The sequence below is a fragment of the Babylonia areolata genome, chromosome 16 (genome assembly GCF_041734735.1).
Source record: "Babylonia areolata isolate BAREFJ2019XMU chromosome 16, ASM4173473v1, whole genome shotgun sequence".
Lineage (NCBI taxonomy): Eukaryota > Metazoa > Mollusca > Gastropoda > Neogastropoda > Buccinidae > Babylonia > Babylonia areolata.
The window spans coordinates 20,070,608-20,083,830 of NC_134891.1; the positions used below are offsets into that span (position 1 = coordinate 20,070,608).

The 13,223-nt window shown below is 43.5% G+C and overlaps 1 protein-coding gene across 3 annotated transcripts in view; it reads left to right on the forward strand.

Moving 5' to 3' along the window:
* Positions 1-13,223, forward strand: part of LOC143291220 (uncharacterized) — a 172,309-nt gene that overhangs the window by 135,015 nt on the left and 24,071 nt on the right. For all 3 annotated transcript variants that reach the window (XM_076600986.1, XM_076600985.1, XM_076600987.1), the window contains one exon: positions 8,007-8,274. In XM_076600986.1, coding sequence (XP_076457101.1) covers positions 8,007-8,274 — 268 coding nt within the window. The remainder of the gene's footprint in view (positions 1-8,006; positions 8,275-13,223) is intronic.

The following is a 13,223-nucleotide window of genomic DNA, read 5'->3' on the forward strand; positions in this document are numbered from 1 at the left end:
GTCACAAGACAGATAAGTCAGTGATGATGGTAAGGTCGACATGCAGGCAGATGTCACAAGACAGATAAGTACAGTCAGTGATGATGGTAAGGTAGACATGCAGGCAGATGTCACAAGACAGATAAGTCAGTGATGATGGTAAGGTAGACATGCAGGCAGATGTCACAAGACAGATAAGTCAGTGATGATGGTAAGGTAGACATGCAGACAGATGTCACAAGACAGATAAGTACAGTCAGTGATGATAGTAAGGTAGACATGCAGACAGATGTCACAAGACAGATAAGTACAGTCAGTGATGATGGTAAGGTAGACATGCAGGCAGATGTCACAAGACAGATAAGTCAGTGATGATGGTAAGGTAGACATGCAGGCAGATGTCACAAGACAGATAAGTCAGTGATGATGGTAAGGTAGACATGCAGGCAGATGTCACAAGACAGATAAGTCAGTGATGATGGTAAGGTAGACATGCAGGCAGATGTCACAAGACAGATAAGTCAGTGATGATGGTAAGGTAGACATGCAGACAGATGTCACAAGACAGATAAGTCAGTGATGATGGTAAGGTAGACATGCAGGCAGATGTCACAAGTCAGATAAGTCAGTGATGATGGTAAGGTCGACATGCAGGCAGATGTCACAAGACAGATAAGTCAGTGATGATGGTAAGGTAGACATGCAGGCAGATGTCACAAGTCAGATAAGTCAGTGATGATGGTAAGGTAGACATGCAGGCAGATGAAAGTTGAAGCGGGGAGAAAGTCCACTAAAGCCTTTTGAAGTATGCTGGCCTCAGGGCTGCTGCACATATAGTTATCTGTTTCCTGTATTGTCCCGCTCCTTTGCTGTGTGAAGTCACCTGCTTCTTTATTCACCCAGTGTGCAGTGCAGTGCAGAAAGCTGAGAGAAAGTACAAATAGTTTTGCAAAAATGGAAACATGATAATTCAGTGGCTGAACGCACTAAGTGTAAGAAGCTAAGATAGAATATAAAACAGTTTTGCAAAGCTAAGAACATAATTCAGTGGTTGGACCGGCCAAGTTTGCAGTGTTAAAAGCCAAGTGAAAGTATAAAAGAGTTTCGCAAAATAACATGTTTAGGTAGTTTGGATATTTTACGGTAACAGAAATCGTACGTTTGACAGAAATGAAAACAAGATTTGTCATCCTTCAATTTTGGGGGGATCTCAGAGAAAAAAGAATTTGGACGCAGTTTTCCACTAGTGCATTGTTTGTATTATTTTAGTAATTTGATGTTCAATGCCAAAAACAAAAAACCAAAACAAAAAAAAACCCCAACCCTTCCGAAACAAAGTTGCTGAAAACCGCAGTTGATTATTATGAGTATGACATGTCTTTGCACATGATTCAGCACTATGTGACTACATTATTTTATTATTATCATGATCACTTGTATCATCAGGACCATGACAGTTTGCACCATTGTTGTCGGATGCTTTGAGGTGCAAGTTTCCAGCCACCTTTGGTTTTGTTTGTGTGCGTGGTTCTGAGGGACACCTCCTTCCCCACCCTGTCCACCTGTTCCCCTCCCCCTGTCTCTGGCTATGTGTTGACCCGAATCGGTCCAGGGAGTGGTGGGGTGACTGTGACTGTGTTCATGTTCCCAGTGTGTTGCACAGTGTTTCTTACTGTAGCATCATCATCATCAGTGTTGTGGTCACTGTCACACAGTGGACGTGGTGGTGTGTTGAAGAGTGTAGGACACAACTTCCTCATGAAAAAAAAAAAAAAATTTTTTTTTTTTTTTTTTTTTTTTTTTTAAAGGAAATATTTCTGTATTCAAAATGTTCCTTATTAAAGTTAGTTAGTTATGTGTTAAATAGTCCAGTTGGTCGTTTATTGTAGGTCCCCACATCATCCTTGTTAAATAGCCCAGTTGGTCGTTTATTGTAGGTCCCCACATCATCCTCGTTCAATAGTCCAGGTGGTCGTTTATTGTAGATCACCACATCATCCTCGTTAAATAACCCAGTTGGTCGTTTATTGTAGGTCCCCACATCATCCTCATTGAATAGTTCAGTTGGTCGTTTATTGTAGGTCCCCACATCATCCTCGTTCAATAGTCCAGGTGGTCGTTTATTGTAGGTCCCCACATCATCCTCGTTAAATAGCCCAGTTGGTCGTTTATTGTAGGTCCCCACATCATCCTCGTTCAATAGTCCAGTTGGTCGTTTATTGTAGGTCCCCACATCATCCTCATTGAATAGTTCAGTTGGTCGTTTATTGTAGGTCCCCACATCATCCTCGTTAAATAGTCCAGTTGGTCGTTTATTGTAGGTCCCCACATCATCCTCGTTAAATAGTCCAGTTGGTCGTTTATTTGTAGGTCCCCACATCATCCTTGTTAAATAGCCCAGTTGGTCGTTTATTGTAGGTCCCCACATCATCCTCGTTCAATAGCCCAGTTGGTCGTTTATTGTAGGTCCCCACATCATCCTCGTTCAATAGTCCAGGTGGTCGTTTATTGTAGGTCCCCACATCATCCTCGTTAAATAGCCCAGTTGGTCGTTTATTGTAGGTCCCCACATCATCCTCGTTTAATAGTCCAGTTGGTCGTTTATTGTAGATCACCACATCATCCTCGTTAAATAACCCAGTTGGTCGTTTATTGTAGGTCCCCACATCATCATCATTGAATAGTTCAGTTGGTCGTTTATTGTAGGTCCCCACATCATCCTCGTTCAATAGCCCAGTTGGTCGTTTATTGTAGGTCCCCACATCATCCTCGTTCAATAGCCCAGTTGGTCGTTTATTGTAGGTCCCCACATCATCCTCGTTCAATAGTCCAGTTGGTCGTTTATTGTAGATCACCACATCATCCTCGTTAAATAACCCAGTTGGTCGTTTATTGTAGGTCCCCACATCATCCTCATTGAATAGTTCAGTTGGTCGTTTATTGTAGGTCCCCACATCATCCTTGTTAAATAGTCCAGTTGGCCGTTTATTGTAGGTCCCCACATCATCCTTGTTGAACAGTCCACTTGGTCGTTTATTGTAGGTCCCCACATCATCCTTGTTAAAGAGTCCAGTTGGTCGTTTATTGTAGATCCCCACATCATCCTCGTTCAATAGCCCAGTTGGTCGTTTATTGTAGGTCCCCACATCATCCTTGTTCAATAGTCCAGTTGGTCGTTTATTGTAGGTCCCCACATCATCCTCGTTCAATAGTCCAGTTGGTCGTTTATTGTAGATCACCACATCATCCTCGTTGAATAGCCCAGTTGGTCGTTTATTGTAGGTCCCCACATCATCCTTGTTAAATAGCCCAGTTGGTCGTTTATTGTAGGTCCCCACATCATCCTCGTTCAATAGTCCAGTTGGTCGTTTATTGTAGGTCCCCACATCATCCACGTTGAATAGTCCAGTTGGTTGTTTATTGTAGGTCCCCACATCATCCACGTTGAATAGTCCAGTTGGTTGTTTATTTGTAGGTCCCCACATCATCCTCGTTAAATAGCCCAGTTGGTCGTTTATTGTAGGTCCCCACATCATCCTTGTTAAATAGTCCAGTTGGTCATTTATTGTAGGTCCCCACATCATCCTCTTTTCAAATAATGATCTATAGAAGTATTGTATACAATATTTGATTAATTTATAGATTAATTTTCTGTCCCGATGCCGCTTTCCACGTCCCCCCATTCTTTCTCTTCCAATAAAATGTTTTTCTTTCTCCAATCACTGACACCCACCCTCTCCATTTTACATTTTGTACTCTTATCTTTTCCACATTCTGTTCTCTCTCTCTTTTCCTTCCTCAATCCCTTTCCCCTTTGCCCCCCCCCCCCCCCCCCCCCCCCCCCCAACCCCCCCTTCACACACACCCCTCCCCCCAACCCCCTCCACCTCCACCTCAGCCGCCCCCTTTTCAGTTGAATATTTCTTCCCCTGCCTTTGATTTTCGCAAATGATGAATTCTAATTAATGATGATAATAATTATCGTTTAATTACACATACTTAACCGTGACCCAACTAGTGCAGACTCCTGCAGGAAAAGTACTATGGCCGATAACCTCCCGGAAGTAGGTAACCTCCCCTTTGTCCTGCTGTCTAGCGCCCTTTTTTTCCAGCAGCCATCATGATCATTTTGATCGAAATGATAATGATACTACAAATAATGATGATAATAATATCATTTATTTTCAGTCTAATATCATCATCTTAGATGAACAGATTAAAAATGAACGAAAAAAGAATTCCCTCCTGTCACTGTGTCCTCAGCATCTTTTCAGTCGTCCCTCTACACCTCTTCCACACACCCCGCCTCATTCTTCGGTTTTTGTTTTTTTTGTCCCTCACACATTTCAGTTTTCAGTTCTCATTTTGAGCGACTGTTTTGTGTTTGTGATGGTTCTGCTGGGTTCAGTCATAAAAAGGAAGGGGTTTTGATTGTGTTTTTTTTTCATGATACGTTTCATCGTTATTGACACAGGTCTGTGCATTTGATGCCTGAGTATGGAGTTATGGGTCTTGTTCTGTGCCTTCCATGTTTGTGAACTGGGCATGTGGACACTGGGAACCAGTGTTTTTTTGTTGTTAGTGCTGTTTGTTTGGCTTGTTTTTGCGTGGTCATCTCTTTCATGTTCAGCTTTTTGATCACATGCAGTTGCTGTGTACATATGTAAATATATGTATATATCATGACACTGTATCACCTTTTGTGTTCTTTCCTTTTACAGTTCAACTTGAAATAGCCATTCTTACAGGTTGGATGTAATTCACATGACTGTGTCACCTTTAAGCTTTCTTTGATCAAGTCACAATGCATTTAGACACATTGACCACTGTTTGTGTGTGCATTAGGAAAGTTTGCCTTCCTGTGACCAAGGAGGAGGAATTTTGTTTAATGTCCCATCACACATATCGGTGATTGAAGACATTTTGTTAAAGTATTTATGAATACATTTGAGTATTATCAGTTAGAAGGGGTGGGAGATGTGAATGAATGGAGGGTTGGGGGAAACTGGGCAAATGAGGGTGAAATGAGGGTGAAATTTGAAAAAAAAAGATTTCTATATGCAATTACAGGAAATTACTTAAAGGACTTCATAAGAGAAGTCGGTAAACTGACAAGCGGAACAGCTGATAATGAATGCAAAAAGTCAAAAACATCAACGTTCTCAGTCACTTGTGAAGACACACTTTTGTGTACATAAGGCTACAGTCAAAAATTATATGCTTAATTGTCAGGTTACTAAAACATATGCACTTGACATTAGAACAATACTTGGTCCTGTGACCAAGGAATGTAGAGTGTTCAGTGGTGGTGTGGGGGCTGCGAATGAATGGTGTCTGTCATGTAGAACGGCGGATTATTTTTGGGTTGTGTTCGCTCGTCATTTGGACCCTGCCTTGTCACGTCACCCAAGGCTTGTGGTTTGATGGTTGTTCTGGGTGGACTGTGCTGAAATGAACTTGGCTTTTTATTAAGAGTGCTTAGTTTGGTTTTGTTCTGTTCTGTTTTATTTGTTGGAATGACGGGCGCCATAGCCGAATGGTCAAAGCGTTGGACTTTCGATCTGAGGGTCTCGGGTTCGAATCACAGTGACGGCGCCTGGTGTGTAAAGGGTGGAGATTTTTTCATGCAACATAAGTGCAGACCTGCCAGTGCCTGAACCCCCTTCGTGTGTATGCGCAAGCATAAGATCAAATACGCACGTTAAAGATCCTGTAATCCATGTCAGCGTTCGGTGGGTTATGGAAACAAGAACATACCCAGCATGCACACCCCCGAAAACGGAGTATGGCTGCCTACATGGCGGGGTAAAAACGGTCATACACGTAAAAGCCCACTCGCGAATATACGAGTGAACGTGGGAGTTGAAGCCCATGAACGCAGAAGAAGAAGAAGTTTGTTGGAATAATGGGTTTACTGTGTTAGGGAAGAGTGAAAATGTTGAATGAATTGGATTGTTAAGGCACCACAAGTTTATTAAGTGTTGTCTGTTCAGTGCTGGTGGGGGGATGGGGACTTGACTGTTGCATCGTTGGCCATGTCGAGTTCCTTCTCTCAGGGAAGTGAAAAGATCTTGCATAAGAAGAAAGATGTGTTTATGTTCAGAGAGTGTTGAGCTCCGACTATACAAACCAGTTGTTTGCTACGTTACAGTAATATAAATGGTTTCACTGTTGTGATGGTAAGCGGGTTTGGCATCTTATGACCCAGAGTGTCTTCATTTCATCACCAGCGTCATGTGGAAAGGTCTCGTGCGTCATGTGTCTGACTGTATTGATTGCTCACCTTGCAGCTCACTTTTTGTTTCACGTTTTGTATTGTCTCTCGTAGCGTGTGTAAAAGTTTTGGTGTTATCACTGTCCAGATAATGATAACTTATCACAGAAGTTATTTGTTGTTTGTTTGGTTGTTTTTTTCTTTTTGTAGGCTTGTAAAGCAGTATATATATAAAAAAATTTTAAGTTTTGTAGGTGTTTTGCAATGACTATTTTGGTGATCTGTCACCACCAAAAAAGAAAAAAAAAAACCAAAAAGGAGAGACTTAACTCTTTTAGTTTTGTCTTTCAACCATTGCTCACATATTGGACTATCAGTATCTTTTCAGTCCTTGCTTTTGTGTGTGTATGTGTGTGTGTGTGTGTGTGTAAAGTATGAAAAAGTGAAATGTCAGAATAACGAAACTCGCTTGTAATTGTATGGTCATGTGCAATCTCTGTTGTGGTGATTTGTGTGTGTGTGTGTGTGTGTGTGTGTGTGATTTTGGAAACTGATGTTAGTTTTGTTTCATCACGCATGTCATTTTTTTTTTTTTTTTGGTCACAAGGATGTCATCCACTGTCATCACTGATATGATGTGTCCGTATGAAATTTAGCACAGTATGATTTCTGTATTACTGGAAGCTCATTTTATCGGCCATTTTCATTTCTTGTGTTTGCAACATTTGCTTTAGTTTACGTCCTTTGTATCAACTGTTTTAATTATGTGGATGATATGTATTATACTGTTTTGCTGACAAGAAAATGATCCTATATATTTTTGCTGACAAGAACATTATTGTTATTTTGAGTTCATTAGTTGTTGTTTTTTGTCTGTGGCAGACCATTAATTGTTTGGCAAACATAAAGCGAGTTTGATTTTATATTTTGTGCTTTAAAAAAAAAAAAAAAAAAAAAAAAAGTTAGAGACAAATTTGTTTCAGTTATAATTTGTTTTGGGGGGTAATGTAAATGTGCTGAGATGAGAAAATGTTTTGTTTCAATTTCATACTGTTTTTTGTATCCGATAGTTTTGCTTGGACCTGTTAAATCACACACACACACACACACACACACACACACACACACACACACACACACACACACACATATATATATATATATATATGAATAACAACAACAACAGAGTATTATAATTAGTAGTAGTTGTGAATGATTATGATCAAGGTTACTGATGAATTGTTTGTACAGGTAGAGACATGCATGTGTGTCCACCCCACCCCCCTCCCCCACCCCCAACCCCCGCAAGCATTGCTCCACCCAACACTCCCTCAAAGGTTTGACCTGACTGTCATTGTGTGAAGGAGGAAGGTGGCAGAATGGTTAAGACGCTCAGCTGCCAATACAGAGAGTCCGTGAGGGTGTGGGTTCGAATCCCGCTCTTACCCTTTCTCCCAAGTGTGAGTGGAAAATCAAACTGAGCGTCTTAGTCATTCGGATGAGATGATAAACCGAGGTCCCATGTGCAGCAGCACTCACTAGGCGCACTGAAAAAGAACCCAAGACAACGAGAGTGTTGTCCTCTGGCCAAAAAAAATCTGTAGAAGAAATCCGCTCTGATAGGTACATGAATATATATATATATATGTGTGTGCATACACTTCAGGTCTTGACTAAGCGCGCTGGGTTTATTTGCTGCTGGTCAGGCATCTGCCTGGCAGATGTGGTGTAGCGTGTGGTGGATTTGTCTTGAGCGCCGCCGCGGTGACGCCCCCTTGCTTTGAGAAACTGAGACTGTGGTTGTGTTCGGCAGGGCGCCCAGTTCTCGGGACTCCAGCGTCACCGCTCCCTGTCGGGCAACAACATCCCCAACTCCGGGGCACCGCCCCAGGGAGCCCGCTTCCAGTTCCCCGCCGAGGGTCAGTTCTCGGGTCAAGGTCAGGGTCAGATGGGGCCCATGTTCTCGCCGGGTCAAGGTCAGGCCCCGCCGGGGTCGACGGCAGCGCAGCAGCAGCAGCAGCAGCAGCATCTGTTCCAGCAGAATCGCATGTTGCAGAGGTCGCTCAGCATGAACACTGGAGGTCAGTTTGTTGGGGGTGGGCGGCTGTGTGTGTGTGTGTGTGTGTGTGTGTGTGTGTGTGTTTATATTGTGTTGCACTGAATGTGTGGTTTATCCCTGTGCATCTCTTTTCCTGGGTTCATCATCACTGTGTGCCCTATTACTTGGGTTCTCTTTTCAGTTTTCTTCTCCTCTTTGTCTGGGCTTCTGTTCTTAATCTGGGGTTCACTGGTGTATGGTGTTTTTTTTTATGGGGTTATGTCCTTCTGCTGGGGTTCTGCACATGTCCTTTTACTGGGCTAGCTAGCATTGCTGCATGCCCTTGTTCAAGGATTCTGTCCTTTATCCGGTCTTTGTTGGTGTATGTTTTTATGGGGTTCTGTCCTTTTTCTGGGGTTCATTGGTGTATATCTTTATGGGGTTCTCTTCATATGTGGGGTTCATTGGTGTGTGTTTTTAAGGGGTTCTGTCTGTCATCTGGGGTTCATTGGTGTATATCTTCATGGCGTTCTGTCCTTTTTTCTGGGGGTTATTGGTGGATATCTTCATGGGGCTCTGTCCTTTTTTCTGGGGGTTATTGGTGTATATCTTCATGGCGTTCTGTCCTTTTTTTCTGGGGGTTATTGGTGTATATCTTCATGGCGTTCTGTCCTTTTTTCTGGGGGTTATTGGTGTATATCTTCATGGCGTTCTGTCCTTTTTTCTGGGGGTTATTGGTGTATATCTTCATGGGGTTCTGTCCTTTTTTCTGGGGGTTATTGGTGTATATCTTCATGGCGTTCTGTCCTTTTTTCTGGGGGTTATTGTGTATATCTTCATGGTGTTCTGTCCTTTTTTTCTGGGGGTTATTGGTGTATATCTTCATGGGGCTCTGTCATTTTTTCTGGGGGTTATTGGTGTTTTATGGGGTTCTGCCCCTTTCTGGGGTTCATTTCCTGTCCTTCCTTTTTCTGGGGTTCTGTCCTTTTTTTCTGGTGTTGTCCTTTTCCCCACCCATCCCCCCGAAATCTTAGAAACCATGAAAGCAAAGAAAAGAAAGAAAAAACAGTCTTGGCCCCCATCCCAACCCAAAAATCTTAGAAACTAGGAAATTGAAGAAAAGAACAACAGTCTTGCAGTTCAGCGGTGAAGCAGCCTGGGCTTTGCAGGTAATTATCGTTAAAGTGCAGGTGTGTGTGTGGTCAGTACAGGGAAATTGTATTGAATTGATTTTGCCTGTGGCATTCAGGCGTGGGTTTGTTCTGTTTGTTTTTGGACATGTCAGTTTGTTTTTTTTCTTTCCCCATCCTCGTAAATGATTTCTCCTCTCCTTTCTCTTAGGGTCATCTTGATCTCTCTCTCTTTCTCTCCCCCCCTCTCTCTCTCCCTCTCTCTCTCTTCCTCTCCCTCTCTCTCCCTCCCTCTCTCTCTCTCTCCCTCTCTCTCTCTCCCTCTCTCTCTCCCCCCTATCAATATTATTACTATTGATGCATGTTGTTATTTGTATTATGAACCCCCATGTCATTAGGGCTGTAAAGCTATTGACATTAAAGTGTTCAGTGTTCAGTGTTCAGTGTTCTCTCTCCCCCCTCTCTCTCCCCCCTCTCTCCCCCCCTCTCTCCCCCCTCTCTCTCTCCCTCTCTCTCCCTCTCTCTCTCCCCCTCTCTCCCTCTCACTCTCTCCCTCTATCTCTCTCCCTCTCTCTCCCCCCTCTCTCTCCCTCTCTCTCTCTCCCTCTCTCTCCCTCTCTCTCTCCCCCCTCTCTCTACCTCTCTCTCTCCCCCCCCTCTCTCCCCCCCACCCTTGTCTGTCCTTTTCTTTCTCTTTTCTCCCACACCCCCTCTTTTCTGTCTTTCTTTAATACTTCTCTGTCTTTATATTTCTTATTGTTTAAAGTATGATAATAATAATAATAATTATTATTATAATTATTATGGTATTTATAAGGTGCAAAATCTTGATGAAATCAACTTTAAGTGCACGGGAAAAAAATGTAAGCACAAGCACACACACACATACAAACATGCACGCTCACTCACACACACATACAAACATGCACGCTTACACACACACACACACATGCGCATTTGCACACGCGTGCGTGTGCGCACACACACACACACACACACACACACACACACACACACACACACACACACACACACACACTCACACACACACACACACACACACACACACTCACACACACACACACACACACACTCACACACACACACACACACACACACACACACACACACAATTTCAAGACCTGCTGTATGGCTAAACAAAACTGTCAAAAGAGAGGAAAAATGGAAAAAAAAGAGTTATGTACAAATATTTAAATCTCGGGTTCCCACACCAAGTAGTTACAGGCTGCAGTGGGAGTAGTAGGGATCGTGGAGATGACTATTAGGAAGAAGAAAAGAGGTGAGTTTTAAGAGCAGTCTTAAATTAAAAGAAGAGAAAGTAGGCAGTTGACGGACTGAGAGTGGAAGTTTGTTCCAGGAGAGTGGGCTAGAAACAGAGAAGGCATGTGGGCCAAAGTATATAATAGTATATAGGGGGAAAAAAATGTTTAGGAAGCACGTTTAATGATGAAATCTGGTTGGACTTGGAGACTGAAAGCAGAGTGTGGGTGCAGAACTTGTTAGGAGGAGGAAAAGTGCATGTGTCTGTATGTATGTATGTGTGTGTGAGAGTGTGTGTGAGTGCGTGTGAGTGTATACAAAAATTACATGCATGTGTGTGTTTGTGTGTGACTGTATATATACATATATATATATATATATGTGTGTGTGTGTGTGTGCACATGCATGTATGTGTTTCCTTGCTTGTGTGTTGCGATAACGGCACGGATGTGAACAGGGAACCAACGAGGGGGAAAAACAAAATCATTTCATCGATCATGGAGGGAGGGAAGGCGACGGGAGGGAAGAAGAGTTCCCTCCCATCGCATCTGGCAGTTAAAACAACAACAACAACAACAAAACCACAGAAAAAACAAGGGAGGGGTGAGAGCTGGGTGACACATGGAACAACGTCCTCCCCACTGTTGGCTGCAGATTGGATTGTCTTGCCTGGCTGTTGACGTCAACAGTTGAAATAGCAAGGTGACACTTCCGGGTTCGTGTCATGGTGGCCCCCGACTCAAACAAACAAACAAACAAAAACCAACAACAACAACAACCACCACCATCAAAGTTCCATCCTGTGTGCTTGTGGGTGGTGGGGGTATGGTGGGGGGGGGGAGGGGTCACACAGTATGAGTAGCAATTAAACCAAGAAAGAAATTTTTTTTTTTTTAATGCAGTCAGCCCACCTGTGGATGTGTAGGGTTGTATGTGATGTACAGATTGCTGTAATCCTGTCCTGATGCTTTTGTATGGGGGGTAGTGGGGGGTGGGGGGGGGGAGGAGTTGTGAATAATTGAGAGGAGGGGAAGGAAGGTGAGGGGGGTGGGGGTGGGGTGGAGAGAAGGAGACATTTCTTCGGAAGGTGGACAACGTGTTTGGTTTGTTTCATTCTGGCTATAATTCCCCCCCGACGCCTGCCTGTCAGTGATTTTGCTAATTCTGACTGACCGGATTAAATCACCGCAGAGGTGGCATGGAGTATGGTCGGGTCATATTCTATGCGGCATAGTCGTTCATCCTACTTTCAGGAGTGCTTACGTTTCTGTTTATATAATGGTAGAAGTCAAAGAAATTAAATACAAACACCCAGATTATGGCAAGGCAGTTTTTTCTGTTTATTTATTCAGTGAACTTAAACAATAACACGACGTCAGAGCTGAGGTTGGCCTGCAGACTCCTATGGTTGACAGCAGTATAGTTGAAGGGTACCAGTTCAGCAGACTATGGTTGACAGCAGTATAGTTGAAGGGTACCAGTTCAGCAGACTATGGTAGGCAGCAGTATAGTTGAAAGGTACCAGTTCAGCAGACTATGTAGGCAGCAGTATAGTTGAAAGGTACCAGTTCAGCAGACTACGGTAGGCAGCAGTATAGTTGAAAGGTACCAGTTCAGCAGACTATGATAAGCAGTAGTAATGTTGATGGGTGCCAGTTTAGCAGACTGTGGTAGGCAGCAGTATAGTTGAAAGGTACCAGTTCAGCAGACTATGGTAGGCAGCAGTATAGTTGAAAGGTACCAGTTCAGCAGGACTATGGATAGGCAGCAGTATAGTTGATGGTGCCAGTTTAGCAGGACTGTGGTAGGCAGCAGTATAGTTGAAAGGTACCAGTTCAGCAGACTACAGGTAGGCAGCAGTATAGTTGAAAGGTACCAGTTCAGCAGACTATGGTAGGCAGCAGTATAGTTGAAAGGTACCAGTTCAGCAGACTATGGTAGGCAGCAGTATAGTTGAAAGGTACCAGTTCAGCAGACTACGGTAGGCAGCAGTATAGTTGAAAGGTACCAGTTCAGCGGACTATGGTAGGCAGCAGTATAGTTGAAGGGTACCAGTTCAGCAGACTACAGTAGGCAGCAGTATAGTTGAAAGGTACCAGTTCAGCGGACTATGGTAGGCAGCAGTATAGTTGAAGGGTACCAGTTCAGCAGACTATGGTTGACAGCAGTATAGTTGAAAGGTACCAGTTCAGCGGACTATGGTAGGCAGCAGTATAGTTGAAAGGTACCAGTTCAGCAGACTATGATAGGCAGCAGTAATGTTGATGGGTGCCAGTTTAGCAGACTATGGTAGGCAGCAGCATAGTTGATAGGTACCAGTTCAGCAGACCCCTACCTTTGACAGCAGCTATGTTTAGGGGTACCAGTTCAGCAGACTCCTATAGTTGGCAGCAGTATAGTTAGTTGATGGGCACCAGTTCCTGTTGCCTTTGCAGTGGGTCCTGTCTGTCAAGTTGGCAAGTGCCAGCCTGGAGCCAGTGTGTTGTGGAACAGAGAGTCCAGGCTTTGTGCACTTCTCACAGGTCCCTTTCCCCTCCAGACAGCACGACGTGTCCTGACAGTGGAGTGATGGCCTAGAGGT